The 22262-nt window shown below is 44.4% G+C and overlaps 1 protein-coding gene across 1 annotated transcript in view; it reads left to right on the forward strand.

Moving 5' to 3' along the window:
* Positions 1–22262, forward strand: part of LOC122814149 (flavin-containing monooxygenase 5-like) — a 704592-nt gene that overhangs the window by 398190 nt on the left and 284140 nt on the right. Inside the window, exon 6 of the mRNA XM_044086762.1 lies at positions 13602–13616. Within this exon, the coding sequence (XP_043942697.1) occupies positions 13602–13616 (15 nt within the window). The remainder of the gene's footprint in view (positions 1–13601; positions 13617–22262) is intronic.

Below are 22262 nucleotides of genomic sequence, written 5' to 3' on the forward strand. Positions count from 1 at the left end.
AAGTGTCTGTAGGTCCCCTATGTCTCTGTTTATGAGTTCCATAATGATTCTTTCCATAGCTTTGCAGACCAGGCTGGTTAAGCTTATGGGGCGGGTCTGTAGAGGTACCCCCTTTGTGGAGTGGGACCACTGTTGCTGTATGCCACTGTTCAGGTACATATCCTGAAGTAAGGCTAAGGTTAAATAGCATTTTTATGTGTGGGTTTAGCTCCTCTTGGAGTTCACGTAACATGCAACCCGGGATACCGTCAGGTCCCATTGATGCTGTGTTTTTAGCTTTGTTTAGGGCGGTTCTCACTTGGACATCTGAGATGACAGGGAGATTACATTCAGCTGGGATAAGTATTTCTTCTTTTGAGGGTGAGGGAGGGGAGAAATTTGCACTGAACCTGTCAGCCAGAATGTTGGCAATATCTGTGGGTTCAGTGTATTTTTTGTTGTTGTGAACTAACTCTGAGCATATCTGAGGGTTTCCGCCCATGTTTCTAACATAGCTGAAGAAGGCTTTGTGGTTATCTTTAGTGTCCTTAGCGATTTTTCTCTCAAAGTTGGCATTGGATGTTTTTATGAGAGAACGTAGTTTTCTGCTAATGTTGATCAGAGATGTCTTCCCTTCATGGGACTTTGCTCCGACGTGCAGTAGCTTCCTTCTTTTGTTATACAATTTGTTAATGGCTGAGGTCCACCAGACAGGACACTTGCCTTTGGTGGAGAGTGACTTGGATTTATTTGGGATTGCATGATCCATGCATTCTTGGAGATGTCCATAGAAAGCATTTGTGAAGGATTCGGCATTGTGGGATGTGGTATCCACTGGCACAGTGGGCTTAAAGGATACCATCTCAGTCTTAAGAAGAGTGAAGTCTGCCTTTGAGAAGTTTTTCACTGTGGTCTTTTGTGCTGGGGGTGGAGGTGGGATATGTATATCCAGGGTGATTAGTTTGTGGTCAGATCTCACTAGTGAGGGGTATACTTCCGGTGTGGAGCATTTTGTCCCCATGTTTGTGATGATCAGGTCTAGTATATTATCTCCCCTAGTGGGAGAGGTGACTAGTTGTTCCAGTGCATTTGAATTTATGAATTCCAGGAACCTTTGGGCTAGGGTATTAGGGCTAGAATAATGTTCCCAATCTATGTTTGGGTAGTTGAAGTCTCCCAGTATGATGGTATTTTGTGATACATTCATATCCTCCAATGTCTTCAGGAAGGCTGAGTGGGGTTCCTGAGATTGGGAGGGTGATCTGTAACATGCTACCAGTTGTATAGCAGTTTTGCCTATGGTTAGTTGCACCTGTATGGTCTGTGATGCTTCATGTGTTGCTACTAACCTGGAGGTGTGGGTGTCCTTGATGAATATGGACACTCCCCCTCCCTTTGTGGTTCGGCCCGGGTTTTGGGGCCGAAAAGCATGATACGAGGTATCATCTAAGGAACGAGAGTGCAATGGTGGCATTTGGTCCTCACCCTGTCCCTTCTGGGACAACATCCCCCAATGGGACATCTTCACTCTTCACCAGAAAATGCCATGAGGAGCACCCACATAATTGTGCCATGCCCCCCCCCCTTCCAGGATTGGCTGGAACATAAATCAAGGTATGCCCACATTATGCCACTGAAGTGGCTTAAATGTTCTTTGGCTTCCTATGAAGTGCCCAACACAGTCTCACATATCTAAATCTGGGTTAACTGATCTGAGAGGAATCTACTTGTGAGAAAAATGTCACAAATAGCATGGACGTGTTGCACATATACATAAGTTCTTGAATGGTTTTGTATATTTTCAGCAGGTGGCAGTGAGCACAGACTTAAAGAAGTCTCTTGAGAAGTTCCTTGCAAGTTTGCAGTGGTTATGGCTTTGCTGCATTGCAGCTTCTCACAACTTTTTTAAGACTTAAATTCACTGTGAAGGTGTTCTTTTATGGACACATTATTCTGGCTTTTATTAGTTTGAATCCCTTTTTCCTCTTTTCCAAACAGAAAAAAGGGGGGAGAGAGTAGACAAGGGTAACACAAAAGAAGCACCTTGACAAGGTTGTGCTGGAGGAGGTGGGAGAGGATGGGTTATTATTTGTTCAGGATAAACACTAATCTTGCAGTGTGTGTGTGTGTGTGTGTGTGTGTGTGTGTGTGTGTGTGTGTGTGTGTGTGTATGATTACATTTAGTTACATCACCATTTCACTTCATTGACAAGACAAAACAGTGCTTCATTTAATCTAAAACCCATTTGATCAACACTCATTAATTGACAAATTCATACACACTAAATATAACTCCAAAAGACTTTTTTTGCAGGGGCAAGCACCCCTGCACCCACAGTGTGGACTGAGCTTCACCACCACACCCCTCTAACATAAATATACCATCTCCATAATCAAATAAACATGAAGAAAAAAGAATGCTGCTAACGCACTGAATCACTGCTGGTCCACATACTTAAACTTCTGGGCATGGTGGAACAACATAGAGGAAATTATTGTGGTAAAACCACTGAATCAACACTAATTTAAGTTGCAGTTTCTATCCTCCAAAACCATGCCAGCAGTCATTTTCTGTACCATTTCACAGGTTCTATATTAGATGATCGAACTTCCAAAAGTTTGACCGTCATATGATCAAACTTAAGTTCGAACAACTAATAAAAAATAAATAAATAAACTACACAAATAACCTACCTGAACGTTTATGCAGGGGGGCAAGCCACCCTGCACCCCCCCCAAACACACACACACACACCACTCTTTAAATATACCAACTCCAAGATCACACTACAATGCAGAAAAGGACAACCGTCCCATTCCACACTCTACGGACATCTCCGTTAAAGCGTTCAAACTTTCAAAAGTTCAATCATATGGTGTCGACCATATGAAACTCTAACTTTAGAAAGTCGATCAACTAATATAGACCCCATTTCACACTCTTAAATGTAATGAGTACCAGTCAAATGTAGTATCCTTCAAATGAGTTTTAGATTCAGTGAACCACACACACACACATATGTGTGTGTGTGTGTGTGTGTGTGTGTGTGTGTGTGTGTGTGTGTGTGTGTGTGTGTGTGTGTGTGTAGATATATATATATATATATATATATATATATATATATATATATATATATATATATATATATATATGTATATGTATATGTATATAGGTTCATAAGTAGGTACTAGGCTATCTGCCCATGGGCATTTTTAAGCCTAGCCAGAGTGTGTCGGCTTTCACCGCCCCACTGATTAATTAACTAGGCCTCTGTCAAGCAGAACCAATGAAGTGATCCCAGGGGTGTATTTTCTGTTACCCATCCACTCGGCAAGGCTTCCCTTGAAGAGTGTTAGTGAGGGGGTCTGCATAATGTAGGTAGGAATTTTGTTCCAAAGCATGGGGAGTCTCTGTGACAGGAATCTATCCCTTCAGCATGTTCTATTTATTGTTGTGGTGAGGTTTAGCTCACTAGAGCGTGTGGCTTGCAGTGACTTGGATTTCTTTAGGTGGAGCATGTCCATCAATTCTGAGTTGGACATGGCTTTGTAAGTCAGGCAGAGATCATCTCTGAGTAAGCGATATGCCACTGAGTACAGCTGAAGTTTTTTCAGTCGGGCTGCATAGGACATATGTTTGAGGCCAGTAATCCTCTTGGTGAGGTGCTTTTGTGGTCTTTCAAGCTGTTGGAAGTGTCTTGTGAGGTACATCCCAAATGGGGCATTGTACTCTATGATGGGTCTGATGAGTGACGTGTAGAGGGGCACTATAACCTCTTTATTTCTAGATGCGAACCCCTTAGTAATTAGATGGGCCACATAGAAGGATTTCCTAACTGCTTTGGCAATATGATTGTCAAAGGAGAGATTACTATCTACCTGGGTCCCCAGATCTGTTATTACCCCTTCTGTATTAAGCGGGCTGCCGCCTATGTAGTAATTTGTGGGTGTTTTGTTTTTCCCAAATGGGATGACTATGCATTTTTTGGCATTTAGCTTGAGGCCATGACTTTGACATCAAGTGTCTTGTCTCAGTAAGGCCTTTTTGAAGGATATCCGTGTCAGCCAGAGAGTCAATTATGGCTTCCAGTTTGCAGTCATCGGCAATCTTGGTTAGCCATAGTCCTCCTGTGTTTGCCTGTACTTCTGAGAAATATATGCCAAACAGTAGGGGTCCCAGAACAGAGCCTTGCGGGACACCACTTTTGACTGGTTTAGAGTCGGACCTGGAGCCTGCTATTCTTACCGTGTGAGTTCTGTCTATAAGCCAGTTGGCAACCCATCTTGTGATGTAGGGGTTTATGTTCAGGCTGGTGAGTTTTTCTAGAATACCCGAGTGAGGAATAGTGTCGAATGCCTTGGCGAGATCAAGGTAGGCTGTGTGAACCACCCTTCCCTCGTCTATGGCCTTGGTGACTGTCTCGAAGAAGTCAACCAGGTTTAGTAGGCATGATCTGCCCTTAACAAAGCCGAACTGGGTCGGGGCAAGTGTTTGGAGGTTTCCAATGTCTTTGTTAATGAGTTCCATGATGATGCCTCTATAGCCTTGCAGACCACACACACACGGGTCTACTTTACTTAACCGAACAGCCACATCACTGACTTTCATTTCACTGAGACGAAAGGACTGACAAACCAGAAGCCCGACATCCGGAACACTGACTTTCCACTCGAGGTAAGTAACCGCTTGACCATCCTGTTGAACTTTGCCCCTTACCCTGCAGTAGTGCAATCTTGGAGTTGGTATATTTAGTTAGGGGGTGTGGGAGGCGAAGCCCCCACATGGGTGTGTTTAATTTTGTTCAGTTTATTTATTTATTTTTGGGGGGGATGTGGCCAAGCGGTTATTTACCTCGAGTGGAAAGTCGGTGATCCGGATGTCGGTCCTTTCGTCATATCGAAACGAAAGTCAGTGATGTGGCTGTTCAGTTAAGTAAAGTAGACTTGTGTGTGTCTGTGTGTGTGTCTGTGTGTATGTATATATGTGTATGCATCATTTTGAATTATCAGATAAACTGGCCAATGAAATAAGAGGACAAAGAGTCTCAGATTTTCCACCCATTTTATTGTATGGTTTTACGTCCAAGGACCAAATTCCTTCTGCTGAAATACGCAATGATTATTAATAACAATAAGAAAAGTTATGGTATTTCATGTATTCTAGACATGTCCATAGATAGAAACAATATTAGTTCTTTTATAAGTAGGAACTGGAATATCCTAAAAGGGAATTCGGAGTTGATTAAGGTCATTGGTGATAGACCTAAGTTTATATATAAAAATACTTATTGTTTGAAAAAATGCTTGCAGTTTGATTCTTTTACTAAATACTATTGTTGGATGACATAATAAGGGAATGTGTAAATGTAGTTTTTCTAGTTCTTGTATGTTTATTTTGGAAGGACCTCGTGTTGAATTGCTACATTTGAATCAGACCATTCCCATTGATGGGGTTTATAATTGTAATACCCGGGGAATTGTATATATTTCTGTTTGTTCTTTTTGTAATGAGTTCTACAGAGGTATGACAACAAGATGTTTAAGTAAAAGAATTAAAGAGCATTATTAAAAAAAAAGTTATTTTTGTGATCTGTGATTATCCTTTTACTCCTTTTTACTTCAATGTATACCTGTTACAAATGAGTTAACATAGTCTGTCTTTTTGTTCTTCCATCTTTGTGTGTTAATCCTTCACAGTGTAGCAATTACTTTTGTAATGGTGCCCTCCACATTTATGCAATGGTTTGAACTGATTTTACTGTATAAGCTTTTTGTACTTGCTAAACTATATAACTTGTAGTGGAGCTTTTCTCCCCGGGCCTCTACTGAAAATGGACATGTATCCAATTAGACTAGCCCATTCAACAAATGTAAAATAAAATAAAATATTACTGTATTAAAACAAAAAATGGTAATAATGCACTATTTAAACATTCCCTGAAATGTTTAGGATATACATGTTTTTTTCCTGTTTTGGAACAAGTAACTGAAAATATAAGGGGTGCTTTTAAAGACCATGTTGAACAAAAATAAACCATATGGCAATTAACATTAGGGGCTGATAAGCAGCCCGGTATGAATGATTCTATTAATATGAAGTATTTTTTTAAAAACAGAAGGTTAAAACTTTTAAAATGATTTTTACTATATACTTTTGTTTTTTTGTGTCTTTAAAAAACTTAATTGTATTTAAATTGAATTATTGATTCATTATGGGTTTGATATATAATGTGTTGTAATTGTGCTGTTAATTTATTCTGAGGAAGTCTCTTCGAGACAAAAGTGATAATAAACTGTGGTTTTCGCTATATCGGTGTTTTCCTCCTTTTCTTCATTGTTCAGCCAGTGTGGTGGATTTTATTTTTATTGATGTATTTTTGCTGCTTATCCTTTGGGATTTTTGCTGTTATTGGTTTTCATCTTTCCTGCGGATGGCTGGTTTGAACGAGGATTCATTAATGGAGTTATCAATTCATTCTACGCCTGGTACAAGTGATGGTAATTTGCTTTCTGTGCTTGTCCGTTCCACGAAGGACATGCAAAAGACTTTGGAAACTTTAATTACTGTTAATTACACTAAAACTGTTCCAATCAGAGTTCCTTCTGTGAGTTCGGATGATGGTAGTGTGGATACTGTCATAGAAAATGTAACTTATACTAACCGCTTTGAAACTGGAGGTTATTTTTTTCATGACATTAAAGCAGTGTTAAATTGTTATTTTGATCCCTTTGGCAGTCATGAATTTGTTCTAGCTCCATATTCTAAAATTTACGAGAGACATGCAAGTTGAAAAAGAAGCCAAGCATCTTTTGACTTTATTAGAAAAAGTCATTGAAGAAATATAGGGCTCTTGTTGCTGAAATGAAATACTTTGAGAAGTGTATTCAGGTGGGTGTTGTACCTAAGGGCTTACTTTTTTTTTTTTTAATACCCAAATGGCATTTCGCCCACTGATTCATTCTTTTCTGAGTTAACTTCATTTTTTTCTAAAGCTGGACTGGATTTCCTACAATTACATGTCCATAATGGACAACAGATTTCTGAAATCAGAAATGAGATTAAGACAGAAATCTCCTTTCAAAAGTTAATATCCAAAATGCCAGCACTTAATACAGAATATTCCACTATATTATCTAGCATAGAGGATTTTGAAAAAGGTCTGGTTCAAAGAAAATTGAAAAAATTGCACAGAGACAATAATACGTATAGTGTCAACATTGCTTTTTCACATTTCTCTGAGGTGAAGAATGTGCAGTATTTGAAATCTCATGCTGGTGCTAGTGGTCGTCATGACAGCTGTGCTTACTTTGGGGCCTTCCGTATCTAACCAAGACTTTACAAGGGAAGACGCAAGTCGTATGACTTCCTGTAATTCGGAGCACCATGATGAAAATCAGTCTGACGTCTTATTACCTAACAAAGTTTCTGGTGCAGACGAGGTAGCTGAAATGGGCGAAGACAACAACATTTCATCTGCCCATGTTGTTCCTGGCTCCAGTTCTATCACTGAGGGGAATATCCTTTTAGAGAAGAGATAGTTGAACATACAGACCGAGACAGACGAAGTCTTAACATGCAAACCATCGGTGAGGAACACAAAGTCAGCAGCTGACTGTAAACTTTGTGTACAGTGGTGTCAAAATTTACAATTTATCTGATTATTTGTTTAATACTGAGCACATGTTCATATTAAGTTTGGGGCTTAACTTTGTGCCTGCTAAAATGATGGACTTGGGGCGTGCATTATTAGACTTAAAGATGTTTTGTCGGAAACTGTGTTTGTTTTTTCTGATTTTGAGATTGACAGGCATATTTTTTGTAAACCAAGTACTATCTGTCCTCCATTATCCAACGCTATTCATGTGTTTGAAAATTGTTGTGAAGAGGAGATCAGGAAATTGGGTGTCTAAACCTTGTGCTACCTACTTTAACCTTACCAAGACACAAAGATTGGCTTTGAAAGAATTGCAGGACCTTAATCATCTTGGGTTCATGAAGGCTGACAAGGGTTGTGGGGGGGGGTTGGTCATTTTAGAACAACATAAATATGTTCAAGCTATGGAGAAAATGTTAGACAACAAGTCTGAATATTTATTAATAGATCTTAGTTTTGTTCATAAAGCTTATCAGTCAATACGGATTCAGTTATGAGCTTTTTATGGACGGGTATATTACTCCAGATATGTATGAATTTATGTTGATAGAACATCCTTGTTTGGGACCCTTTTTGGGATCCCCAAAATTCATAAAGATTTACAACCCCCCCCCCCCCTTTAAGGCTTATTGTTTCTTCCCCCCGGTCTGTGACAAAAGATTTCTTTACTAGTTGATTATATGGTAAATCCTTTGGTGCAAAGAATGGAATTTCTATTAAGGATTCTTGGCATTTTCTTGATAATTTTAGAAAATTTAATGCCAGTTATTCCTTTGATTCTAGTAAAAATGTGTTTACTGTTGATATTCAATCGCTTTTTACAAGTATACCACATGATAAAGGCGCTGATTATGTTAGACATTTTTTAGGATCTGTTGCAGATGTTATGAATGATATTTTTGTTTCATGTATGCTTTTGGAACTTTTTTAATAACTACTCTCTGTTCAATCAAAAAAATTATAAACCGTTGAGAGGGGTAGCTATGGGGTCAGCTCCAGACCCTGCTTATGCCAATATTGTGATTGGTTGGTGGGAAGAGTGTTTTGAAATCTGTTTTGAGTTTTTATAAAGTTGTTTTTGTTAGAATTGTGGAGAATTTCTTTTTGTTATATAGAGGGTGGCAGAGATCAGGTTACAGCTTTTTGTGACAGCATCAGCAAGTCATCAGAATGTTTTAAATTTACTTTAGGAAGTGTTGGACTATCAGTTAATTTTTTAGATTTTCCCATTGCTTGGGATATCCGTAACTTTAAATTTAATAGTAGTGTTTATAGAAAGGAAACCTTTATTAATGGATGTTTACATTGTTCAAGTAATCATCCTGCTTTTATGAAAAACAATATTCCTAAGGGTCAGTTCATACATGCTTCTCATATGACGTCAGATGATAATTGATTTTGAACAGAAAATTACATTTATTCAGGGGCTATTTTTGGAGAGAGGTTATCATTTTGAATTATTAGATAATGAAATAAGAGGACAAAGATTCTCGGATTTTCGACCCATTTTATTATATGGCTTTGCGTCCAAGGACCAAACTCCTCCTGATTAAATACACAATCCCCGGGATTCATGAAGCTTGCGCCAGGTGCAGGCATAGCGTTGGCGATCTAACACCAAATATGGCCACCAAGTGATTCAGGTACTAGCTGTTTCCACGTGCACTACCTGCATACACTACGCCCGCACAGCTCCGGGCGCCTGTATGCTAATCACCCCATGTGTAGCATGCAAATGAAGGTATATAGCGATTCAGGAAGTGGTGCAGGCGTGGTGTAAGCATGCAGAAATGTAAACCGAAAAAAGGTTTACATTTTGCAAACATAAAATCGGAGCCATGACAGCGGACCAAACACGTGTATTATACTGTTATTATATGCCAGTGTCTAAATATATAGCCATTGGCATAAAACAACATGCACAAAATATGAAAAAGAACATTTAATATTATGCCCACACTAACGCAAAGTTAAAGCGCAGGGCATCGATACGCAAAGAGGATCGCAAGGAATATATAAAAATATAGAATAAAACTGCAGTGAAACACATCACAATTTCCCCATAATAGTCAATGGCAGGCATGCTACACCATACTCATGGTGCAAGGGTTGCTAAGGGGCAGTGACAGTGTTATGCGCAGTAGCTAGGAATTAGTAGACAATGCCATGCAAATGAGAGGAGTAATGGTGAATTGCAGATTTCCCGCTAGTGTAAGGATGCACAAAACAGCGTAGCGTTATAAGACCGACGTGAAACCTTGAGATAAAGATGACATCAGGAGAGGGGTGTGTCACCATTGCTGTAAGCACATTGGAGCATTGCTAAACCAGTCTGCCCCTAGCTAGGCAAGGCTGCGGGATAGGGGTGTGTCAAATTGCCCATAGCTATGCTTAGCGGAGAGTACACAAGGTAACCGATTATGCATGTGAACAGAGATGAAAACGCGTAAACCCGGTAAATGGGTAAGCGCGTTGCAGATGAAACAGGAAGGATATAGGAAAGAAATAAGGAAATGCTGCAGCAGTGAAATTTGAGTACAAATGGCTAATTAACACCTAGGAGCCTACAGTGGGCCATTGACAAAAGCTAACAAGGCTGCAAGCAACTGTTTGCAAAACAGGGAAGGGGAGGGGGTGTACTGCAAAGAAAACAGCAAAGTGTCAAAGCAGAACAAAGGCGATATGCAGTATATCAGCTACAAGGCACAATTCGCCATGACTGGGTAGGGAAAGTACAAAACAAGAAAGACGGCAGGTGGATGCATGCCTGATATTGGGAGGGGATCCAGGTCTAAAAGTGAATTAAAGGGCAACAGAGTAACAGGCAAGTAGATCTCCACAGTAAAGGCTCCACACTTGCAGTACTCATTGCAAACCCCATAATTAAGACACGCAGCAGCTGGAATAGTTCATACACACCCACTTACATCAGCAGCATCCATAGCACAATACAATAAAGTTTGAAAGCACCACACGCACATTTATGTATTCCCATATGCACTGCACCAGTGGTGTATACAGACGGGGAACTTTTATTATGTACATGTTAGGGGCTGCCATAGCTTTGATCCATCAGCATGTTGGAGACTGAAGGTGGTGTGGAGGGTGATGCACATGACCACTTCAGGCACCAGAGGAGGAGGAGAGTGTTCAGACCCAGGCTAACCTACCAGGGGCTACATGATCTGGAAATAGTAGAACATTACAGGGTGGACAGGGACACCCTACAACAACTTGTGGAGCTGTGTCGGCCACGCCTCACAGCCAGAACAAATAGAGGAGAACCCATCTCAGTGGATATCAAGGTATGTGTAAGCCTGAGAATACTAGCTACAGGTACCTTTCAGAGACCAACTGGGGATATCATGGGGATCTCACAGGCATCAGCATCCAGGGTACTACACCATTTCCTGGATGCCATGTTACCACATGCCAATGAGTACATATACTTCCCCCGAACGCAGGAGGAGTTGGCCAGCAATATGCATCTCTTCCACCGTGTGGTAGAATACCCGGAGGTACTGGATGCAATAGACTGCATGCACATACACATCAAGTCACCACCTGATGAGCAGGGAAGGCGCTACATAAACCGCAAGGGATACCCCTCCATCGACTGCCAGGTTGTGTGCAATGCCCAGGGCATTATCATGGATGTGTGTGCTGGCAGCCCTGGAAGCTATCACGACTCCCACATCTGGCATGCCTCACAGCTGTATCAGTTATTTGCCAGTGGGAACATCCCAAATGGCCACCTGGTGGGGGATGCTGGCTATGCACTGGAACCGTGGATGATGACTCCCATCAGAAATACATACACACCCATGCAGGAATGCCATAATGAGGCACACGCACAAACCAGAATCCTCATAGAGCCTGTGTTTGGGATGCTGAAATCACAGTTCCGTTGCTTGGACATATCTGGTGGAGCCTTGCAGTACTCTCCAGGCATGTGTGCCCACATTTTCATAGTGTGTGCCATGCTACACAATATGGTCCTGCAGAAACAGCTGCAGCAGGGACAGAATGGTGAAGGTCCTCACAGCCCACCACCATTGCCAAGGGCTCCACAGACACAGAGGTACACAGACCATGAACACCCTGAGCCAACCCCAGTAGGCAGACTGAGACGTGCCCAGTATGCCCATGCCTTGGCAAAGATGGAACGTATAGCACACACACTGACAGTGTAGGCACCTAGGGACTGACACCCTTCTCCACCTGCACGCACAGTAAAAATGGATGGCACACACACACACACAAGACTACCTGTAAATTGTCATGTATAGGCAGTCTACTGTATGCATTCAACATAGGAAGCCCTCAACTATTGCACACACAACAGCCAGTGGCACAAGGTAAGTCAGCACCTGAACAGTAAACTAATCTATCAGCATATGCAGGTACTGTATGTATAGATTCATAGGTAGGTACTTGGCCACCTGCCAGAGGCCATTCATAAGGCCAGCCAAAATGTGTCAGCGTTTGTCATTAACCGTCCCTCTGTGGAGCAGAGCCAATGGCGGGATGCCTGGGGTGCATCTACTGTTCCCCAGCCACCCTTCAATGTTTCTCTTGCAGAATGTTAGTGAGGGGCTCTGTGAAATGTAGATAGGGATGTTGTTCCAAAGTATGGGGAGTGTCTGTGATGGGAAGCTGTCCCTCCAGCATCTTCCGGTTATTGCTGTGGCAAGGTCAGCTCACTACAGTGTGTGGCTCACTGTGACATGGATTCCCCATAGGTGGAGCATATCCATCAAACCAGAGTTCGACATGACTGTGTTGGTCAGCGGAGATCATCTCTGGGTAAACGAGATGCCACTGAGGAAAGCAGGAGTGTATCCAGTCCGGCTGCATAGGCCATATGTTGGAGGCCAGTATTCCCTTTGATGAGGTACATTCGTGGACCCCCATTTGTTGGACATGTAGTCTGAGGTACATCCCACATGGATTTTTATACCCTATGATGGGACTGATGAGTGATGAGTAAAGGGGCACTATAACCCCAGTATGTCTAGAGGGGAATCCTTTAGTAGTCAGATGGCCTACATAGAAGGATGTCCTAACTACTGTGGAGTTATGATTGTCACAGGGGAGATCACTATCTGCCTTAGTCCCCAGGTACACCATTACCTCGTCTGTATTAAAGTGGTTGCTGCTCATGTGTTAATATGCGGGTGCCAATTCCACTATGGAATGACCATGCAGTTAGTGGCACTTGGCTGGAGGCCGTGTCAGTGGCACCCTGTGACATTCTCTGTGAGGCCCCCTGAGGGATGTCCGTGTCAGCTGGACTATCAGTCATGGCTCCCAGTTTGCAGTCATTGCCAAACATGTTCTGCCGTAGTCCACCTGTGTTTGCCTGTACTTCTAAGATGTATATGCCAAACAATAGGGCTCCCAGGACTGAATCCTGTGGGACACCAGTTGTGACTATTTAAGAGTTGGACCTGGCGACCTCTAGTCGTACCATGTGGGTTGTGTGTTAGCCTGTTGGCAACCCAACCTGTGATGTATGGATGAATGTACAAGCTGGTGTGTTTATCAATAATACCTGAGTGGGGCATGGTGTCAAAAGCCTTGGTGAGGTCCAGGTAGTATGTGTGAACCACCTCCCCTGTCATCTAACGTCTTGGTGACTGTATGTAAGTTGTAAAACAGGATGTTATCTGTCTCGCCTTTGTTCCTGCTGGTTGGGATCAGCTCCAACTCGGCCATCTTCTATAGCTCGAGAGCTGTTTACTGGCTCGAGGCTACCCCTTATCCCATGATGCCTAGCGCTAGCTACCCAGATCTCGTTTGCTGCTTCAGCTGCGTGGTGTCGTTTTTACTGGCTCAGGCTTGTATTAAGTTTCTTATTTAACTTTTCTAGCTAAGATAGTGTTTTTTTTTTGGGGAGTTATTGTTAGTTTTTATTCTCTATATCTTGTGGTGTTAGCTAAGTATATTGTAGTTTTCCCTCCTTAGAACTCGTTTTAGAGAGTTCTCCCCCTCCCCCTCCTATCCCTTTCTATCAGGTAGCGCTTAGTTTTTAAGGCCTTCTATCTTCCTTTAGGTAGCCATTTAAGTTAGAGGTTTCCTAGTTTAAAAAAAAAAAATCTTTAGCTTTAACTGTGCGTTTTTCTCTTTTTGCTGTTATTGCTGTTGTGGTATTTTGTTAGCCTTTCGGTTTTTTGGCTAAGATCAGTGTAGTATCTCTTCAGGTATTTTTTTTTTTTTCGGATACAGGATGTCTAAAGAGTCCAAGGTTTCGGGATTCAAGAAGTGTGACTCATGCTGTCAGAAAATGTCTCTGACAGATGGGCACACTTCTTGCGTCTACTGCTTAGGCGCAGTGCACCTGCAGGGCTCTTTGTTCTATATGCCATGCATTTAGTCCAAGAGTTCTGCAGGAGCATAAAAATAAGCTTATTCTTAGGGGTCTTTTAAAGCCCCAGGACTCAGCGGCCAAGGCTCAGCCTGTGAAATCCCCAAAACCGACCAAATCATCGGCTCCAAGTTCGGAGTCGTCATTGGTTCAGACTTTACCTGCCACTTCTGTTCTAGCCGGAATCAATGAGACTATCTCCCAGTCGGCTCCATCAGCATCTTTGGAGCCACAAGAGGCCGAGGTCCCCTTCTCTGGAGTCCATACATTCGGCTCCTCGGTCTCCCCTGCTTCAGAGTGAGCGCAGTCACAGATCTTCCCACTCCTCTCAGTCTTCTAGGCTCTCGGATCACGACGTGGAGAGAGTGGTCAGTAGGATGCTGAAGTCGCAGGCACTTGCCAAGATGTTGTCCAGCCCTCCTCAACAGGTGTCGGCTCCGTCCACTTCTATCGAAGTTCCTCCACCGACTCCTTTGAGCTCTGAGCCGGAGTTCGTTGGGGTTCGAGTCGTGGAACCGTTGGCTCCGAGAACTATTTCTCCTCGGTTCCATCGTCGGCTCCGATTCCCTCAATGGTACCGTCCGTCGAGGGATCTGGGCGTCGAGGCTCCCTTGTCGGCTCCAAGGGGGCGAGTGGCATCGGACCCTTGTCTGACCCCGTTCTCCCTCTTGGAGCTTTGGCGCAGGTGAGTTTGGCTCCTACATCGGCCTCAAAGCCGTCTCCCTCGGCGCGGAGAAGGATTCCGATATCCTCGGACCAGGGTCCTTCTCTGCATCGTGGCAGGGACACCTTCGATGTCATGAGGAGTGTGCTGGCCTCTGACTCAGCTCCACGATTGACCCCACCGGCTCTGTCCCCTGTAGTGCCTGCGACAACCTCTGCTCCTCCTCCAGATCACAAGCGTGGGGAACCGGCTCTCCAGAACACCCCATTGGGTGTTTCCTCTTCTTCCAAGGCCTCCTCTGATCATTCAGAGGAGCCCCCTTGTAAGAAGAAGTGCAAGAGGAAGCACATTGACTCCCCTGCATCTGTCACTTCTGATACAGACTTAGATTATTCGGAAGGGTCCCCGAGGTCCCCCTCTGAAGATTTTTTCCTTCTCAGACATCCTAGAAATGCTTAAGCAGAGGGGTAACTGGTGTCCCCTAGCCCCTACCGAGGATGAGTCTGTATTCCTGGATGCATTCGGTTCCCGACCTTCCACCTCCTGGATTTCTCCGCCTTTCGACCCACTCATGTCTGTGGTGGCTCGAAAGGCTTGGTCAGCCCCAGACACAGTGGAACCAACCCCGAGGAGACCTAGCAAGTTTATCACTGCGCCCCTTGATAAGCAGTTCCTTACCAAAGGTGTTCCTGTGGATGCCATGGTGGTAGCAGCAGCCACTAAAAAGGTGTTAGCGGAAACTTCTTAGTCTGTCCATCCTCCTAACAAGGAGTCTAGGACTATGGATAGATACGGGAAGTGAATGTTTGCTTTAGTGACCTTTTCCATGAGGTCACCGAATTACTTATGCCATTCTACCCGGCTTCAGAGGGATCTCCTTAAAGAGCTCAGAGATACCCTTCAAGATCCATCAGCTGAAGGGGCTCAAGCTAAAGTGGCTTCCCAGCTGGCGACCCTTAATTCTCTAGTCAACTCCTCCATGAGGCTCATTTCCTATGCAGCCGATGGTGCGAGTAGAACCGCAGGTACAGGCATGGCCCTTAGGAGGCGTGCATGGATGTGGCTGTGTAATTTTGCGGAACCCTTTAGAGCGTCATTCACCAACACCCCCTTTGACAGTTCCTTTCTTTTTGGACCACAGGTGAAGGATACTTTGACTAGGTGTGAGCAAGAAGGCAATACTCTTTCTGCCGTGGGAGTCCATTTTTCCACTCCTTCCAGACCATACCCCAAGGGTCAGAAGAGGGGTAAAATGTGGTTCCGAAAATCCCAGGGAGCCCCGCTTGACACACGTAGTGATTTTTTCCTCCACGGGCAGAGGAAGAAACAACAATAACAGACGCCGCCCTCGAGGCAGAGGGGGTCCGCAGAACCAGGGCAGCAGAGAATCCTTCTCTGAGAAGCCCTTCCAGCATCCCTGAAGGGTTGCCCAGCTGCCTGTCTCTGGAGGCAGTCGGGGGAAGACTTCCACTGTACCCAAAAGTCTGGCAAAGTTTAACACAAGACAAATGGGTACAGTCAATTATATCCGAAAGTTACAAAATCCCTTTCTCTCAGCCCCCCTTACCATCAAGCAAATCCCTTCCAGATGTTCCACCCAATCTGAGGGACCAAGCAGTCATAAAAGTTTCAAAACTGCTAGAAAAGAGTCATCTAGGAAGTCCCAGCAGACCAACATGGATTGGGAACTTACTCAAGGTTCTTTTTGGTACCAGAAAAGACAGGGGACCGGAGACCGATTCTGGATCTCAGCAGACAAACAAGTCTGTTCAAAGAACAAAGTTTCAGATGGTCACGCTACAGTCCATTCTACCCTTTCTGGGTCAGGACAGTTGGATGTGCTCCATAGATCTTCAGGATGCGTACGATCACATCAAAATGGACAGGCGCTCCAGGAGATTTCTTCGCTTCCGGCTGGGAGCCAGTCATTACCAGTTCAGAGCTCTGCCCTTTGGTCTCACCACAGCCCCCAGGGTGTTCACCAAATGTATGGCAGTGGTCACGGCTCACCTGAGACGTCAAGGATTCCAGGTGTTTCCATATCTAGACGACTGGCTCCTCACTGCCACTACCAGGCATCAACGTCTGCAAGCCAGGGACTACACAATCACCATTTGCCCCCAGCTAGGCATTACAGTAAACTTCGAAAAATCTGCCTTGTTGCCCTGTCAATCTATCACCTATATAGGAGCAGACTTAGACACAAGGAACATGTCCGCAAGGCTTCCGCCAGACAGGGTATTGTTAATTCGCCAGCAAGTACAAATTCTAATGCAGAGCAAAAGGATCCAAGTCAGATTCGTCCTTCAACCTCTGGGTTCCATGGCAGCGGCAATTCTCCTAATCCCTCTGGCCCACTTTCACATGAGAATCCTTCAGTGGCTTCTGTTCACACAGTGGTCTTTCCAACAGCTTCCTATGTCTCACATGATTATGATTACAGAAGCATGCAAAAGGCACCTTTCCTGGTGGATGGTCTCCCCACTAGTGTCTCAGGGCAGACCCGTCATTCAGCCCCCTCCGGTTGCCACAGTGACCACAGATGTCTCCCTGATAGGGTGGGAGAGGGGCATTATCAAGGCAGGACAGTCCAAGGCACTTGGCAGCCTCACGAGTACCATCTGCATACGTCTTAGAGATGAGAGCCGTGCTCTTAGCGTTGCAAGCTCTTGAGGACTCTCTTCCTTCTGTGACCATTGCAGTTCAAACGGACAACATGTCAGTGGTGTGGTACATCGACAAGCAGGGCGGAACCAGGTCCTATCCCCTATGTTGAGAAGCACTCAGACTCTGGCAGTGGGCGATTTCCTCCCAACGATTTCTGATTGCGACACACATCCCTGGGAGGTCCAACGTCATAGCGGACAGGCTCAGCAGAGCTATTCTCATGCCTCACGAGTGGTCTCTGAACCAGGTAGTTGCGGGTCTAATCTTCCGCAAATGGGGACAGCCTTGCTGCAACCTTTTTGCCACCCCCTTCAACAGCAAATGCAGCAACTACTTCTCCCTTCTTCCGCTTCCTGGTCATTCTCCCAGAGACGCTCTAGTCCACAATTGGCCTCAGGGACTTCTTTATGCCTTCCCTCCGTTTCCCTGATACCGAAACTCATACAGAAAGCACTGTCCTTGGGTTGCAGAAGGATCCTCATTGCCCACTACTGGCCTCGACAGATATGGTTCCCATTCCTGCACCATTACCTTCTCGAGCAGCCTTGGACTCTGTGTCCGATTCCAGACCTACTAATTCATCAATCAGGCGGACTGCATCAATCCATTCAAACACTCCAGCTCACAGCTTGGTTGCTCTACTTCCAACCTTAGCCAGGCTTCCCAGCATTTCCCCGGCTGTACGTGAAATTGTCTCCTCGCACAAGTCCGCCACTAGAAGGACTTATGCTAGCAAATGGAAACGTTTTTCTTGTTGGGCAGAGACTAGGAACATAGATCCCTTTTCAGCCCCAGTCCACAAGATCTTGGAGTTCTTAGCAGAACTTTTTCATTCTGGGTCCGCTTCTGCTACAATCAGGGTTCAATTAGCGGCCATGTAAAACTTTCATGCTGGGTTGCCTAATGCAAACATTATGTCTCATAAGCTATGTAAAGCTTTTCTAAGAGGGACTACTCTCCTTAGACCCCCAGTGAGAGATCCCCCTCCTCCTTGGGACCTAAACTTGGTACTAACCTCCTTAGTTATGCCCTCTTTTGAACCTGCAGCGTCCTGCTCCATTAAGTTCCTATCTTGGAAAACTCTCTTTCTGGTAGCTATTACTTCAGCTAGACATGTCTCTGAACTTCAGGCACTATGTGTCCGTCCTCCATACTTAGTTTTCCATAAGGACAGGGTTGCTCTGAGGACTAATCCCTCTTTCCTTCCTCAAGTCTGCTCAGAAAATAATTTAAACCACTCTATAGACCTCCCTGTGTTCTTTCCTAACCACACCAACAAGGCAGAATACAAATTACATCAATTGGATGTTCATAGACAATTGCGTTTTTACCTGCATAGGACAAAAGATATCAGGAAGTCGGACCAACTATTCCTTTCCTATGCTATGGGCAAACAAAGTCTCCCAGTTTCCAAAGTGACCTTATCCAGATGGTTGTCTCACATTATTACTTTCATCTATCAACTGAGAAACAAAGAGTTATCTATCAAACCAAAAGGTCATTCTACGAGGTCTTTGGCCACCTCTGTAGCCTTCCAGTCTAGGTTGCCCATGGACTCTATCTGTGCAGCTGCTACGTGGGCAAACCCTGATACCTTTATTTCTCATTACAAGCTAGATATGATCTCCAGGAGCAGAGCTGACTTTGGTTCCACTGTTCTGAAAAGTCTGTTCCAATGAGCCGCCCAAGATTATAGGTGCTAGGGATGCTGTCCCAACCAGCAAGAACGAAGGCGAGATAGACAACTTAACATAAAGAAGTTATGTACCTACCATAACGTTCCATGTTAGTTGTCATCTCGCCTTCTTTCTTGCGTCCCACCCTCCACCCCCCTATCCTATTGGACCAAGAGGAGTTCAATTTTCACTGGTTGAGTGTTCTCTGGTTGTTTCCTCTACGGACTTACAGAGTATGACAGGTGTGCTCAACATTTTGTTTGGAGAGGTTTATTCTCTAGCTATGGCTAGGGTTAGCTATTTCAAACGAGAGCTGGGTAGCTAGCGCTAGGCATCATGGGATAAGGGGTAGCTTCAAGCCAGTACCAGCAAGAAAGAAGGCGAGATGAAGACACCTAACATGGAACGTTATGGTAGGTACATAACTTCTTTTTCAGTAGGCATGAACTGCAGTCAACCAAGCTGACCTGGGTTGGGTCACATGTCCGAAGGTTGCCAATGTCATTGTTAATGAGTGCCATGAGGATGTGAACCATACCATTGCAAACCAGGCTAGTCAGGCTTACGAGGTGGTAGTTACCATGGTCAGTTGAGATTTCCCCGTGATGGAGTGGAATAACCGTTGCCATGCGCCACTGTATGGGCATGTAGCCTGTGGAGAGGCAGAGGTAGGAATGAATAATTAGGTGGGGGGGGGCTGGTTGTCATGTACAGTTTGCAAGATGTAGTCTGGGTCAAAATCTGCCACCATTGACGCTGTGTTCTGCTGTTAGAGAGGGCCATTTCCACCTGTGTGTCTCTGATGGTTGGGATACTGTACATTACGGGTAGTGTTGTGGGCTCTTTAGGGGGTGAAGTATGCACCGCATGTATCTGCAAGGATGTTGGCAATATCAGTAGGGTCAGCATATTTTGCGCTGTATTTCACTGGCACAGTGCAAATCTGTGTGTCACCACGTAGATCCTTGACATAGCCAAAGAAAGCTTTGTGGTTATTTTTTGAATCCTTGCGTATTCTCCTGCTGATGTTAGCCTTGGATGATGCCATGAGGGACCTACGTATCATACTAATAGTGGTCACGGATGTCAACCCTTCGTGGAATTTGCTGTGTGTTTGGAACACTGTCCTATGTCTGTAGTATAGCCTGTTTATTGCAGAGGTCCACAGACCGGTGTCCTTGTCTAGGAGGAGTGGGTCTTGGTTTACCAGCGATGACACGATCCATACATCCGTGTAGGTGCCTATAGACTGCATTTGTAAATCTGTCTGTATTTGGAGCAGTGTCTGTCCTTAGCGTAGGGGCTGTGAAACCCCCCCACCCTTGTCACTAGTAGTGTAAATGTAGCTGCAGGAAAGATATACACTGTGGTATCTGTGGGTGGGGGAGATTCTAGGGGTGGAAACAGTGAATTGTTTACGGTCAGACCGGTAAACCTCCACTGTGGTGCACCTGTTGCCCATGTTGGTGATGACCACATCTAGTAGCTTCCACCCCATGTTAGGGAGGTTACCACCTGATACAGGGCATATGAGGTGATACATTCCAGGAGGCGCTGGTCCCGGAAGTGAGTACCGGACTACTTGTCCCAGTTAATGGTATGGTAGTTGACATCGACCAATGCCAGGGTGTGTGTTAGGACTGTCGTGTTCTCCACTGTCTCCAGGTAGGTGGAGTGGAGGTCCTGGGTCATGGAGGGTCATCCATAGCAGGCCACATTCAACATTGTTGTTGCGGCTGATGTTAGCTGCACATGGATGATCACAGAGGTACCATGCTGCACCACTAACCTGGAGGTGTAGGTATCCCTGATGAATATGGATACGGCCCCCTCCATGTCTGTCAGTCCATGTTCCGTGGCTGAAATGTGTGGTATGGGTTGTAGTCTGGTAGTGCAGGTGTGCTATCAGGAGCCTTAAGACAGATTGCAGTTAATGCACAGTGTCCATCTTGAAGAGTGCTGTGAGTGCATGCATGTTATGATCAGAACCCTTGGTGTTGAGTAGCATAAACCACATTGAATCTGCTATTGTGCTGTTTACGGAGCTGGTATTCACCTTCGGGACTCTCCTAAATAAGTCACCATGGGGGTGCCAATAGCCATGGCCAGTATTCCAAAGTGTAAGGCAGACACATAGGCCGGTATGGTATCATTGCATGCATGTTCCTCATCTGTGCTTGATTGTCATCTCCCCTGTAGGTAAACAATAGAAAGCCTTAACCTTATACAAGTCTTCTAGCTTCCAAGATAGGCATTTGGAATGACTTATGTATCAGTGTTCTCTATGTTCGTGCTGTACTCAGCTATTCCCTGACTACATGGTGAGTTCACACTGTATATTGTGATCTGAAGGTCTGTTTATTCGCATATTAATGGCTGTGATGGCCTGCACGTTAGAGGTGCACAGATAGCTTACTATCTATCTGCCCAAGGGCAATTAACATAGCAACAGTGTTGGCCTTCCCCGCACCATTGATGAGGTAACTGAGCCCCTGTCAAGCATAGCCAATGAAGCAGTTCCAGGCAGAGTTGCAAGAAGCTGTGGGAGACTGGGGTTGTGGAGGGTAATAGGGGCACTTAGTGATCTAAAGAGGGCATGTTAATGTGGCAATTCAACACCATTCATTGCAGCTATCAAACTGGACAGGCATCCCCACCCGCGGGCTGTATGGTTCTGGGACACATGATCCCAGGGGTGTATAGTCTGTTACCCATTCGCACAACAAGGTTTCCTTGAAGTGTGTCAGTGAAGGGCTATGCCTAATGTAGTTAGGAATGTAATGTATTGTCTCACAGTACATTTGTTATATGTTGTTATGTCATGAGTACGTGAAGCTCGGTGAGTTAGGGGGCTACCGCCCTTTGCTTAGCCTAGCTTACACATAAAAATAATCTAAATAGGAAACAGGCGGAAGCAACGTTAATGTCAACAGTGTAATGGTTACAGCATCCGCATAGTATCTGTGCATTTGAGGTTACAATCCCGATAAAGATAGGGATGCTTATCATGTGCAAAAGTGTACCTTAACTACAGCTTGCAGATATAGGTAGTAATCGTCTGTATAATAAACATTTGAATTACCCATATAAACTCGTGTGCAGGAGAGTACAGTCAACAGAGAATGTAATGTCATGACAGCACATAGTGAGATGTTATGTCACTGACAGGTATATATCCGGAGTAGTTAGCGGATGTGGCCGTGTTTGCGCTCACAGGTTATAGGTCACAACGTTTTTTTAACTGTGTTTAACCG

The sequence above is a fragment of the Protopterus annectens genome, chromosome 10.part0 (assembly GCF_019279795.1).
Source record: "Protopterus annectens isolate FY-2018-M chromosome 10.part0, PAN1.0, whole genome shotgun sequence".
In the NCBI taxonomy this organism is placed as follows: domain Eukaryota; kingdom Metazoa; phylum Chordata; order Ceratodontiformes; family Protopteridae; genus Protopterus; species Protopterus annectens.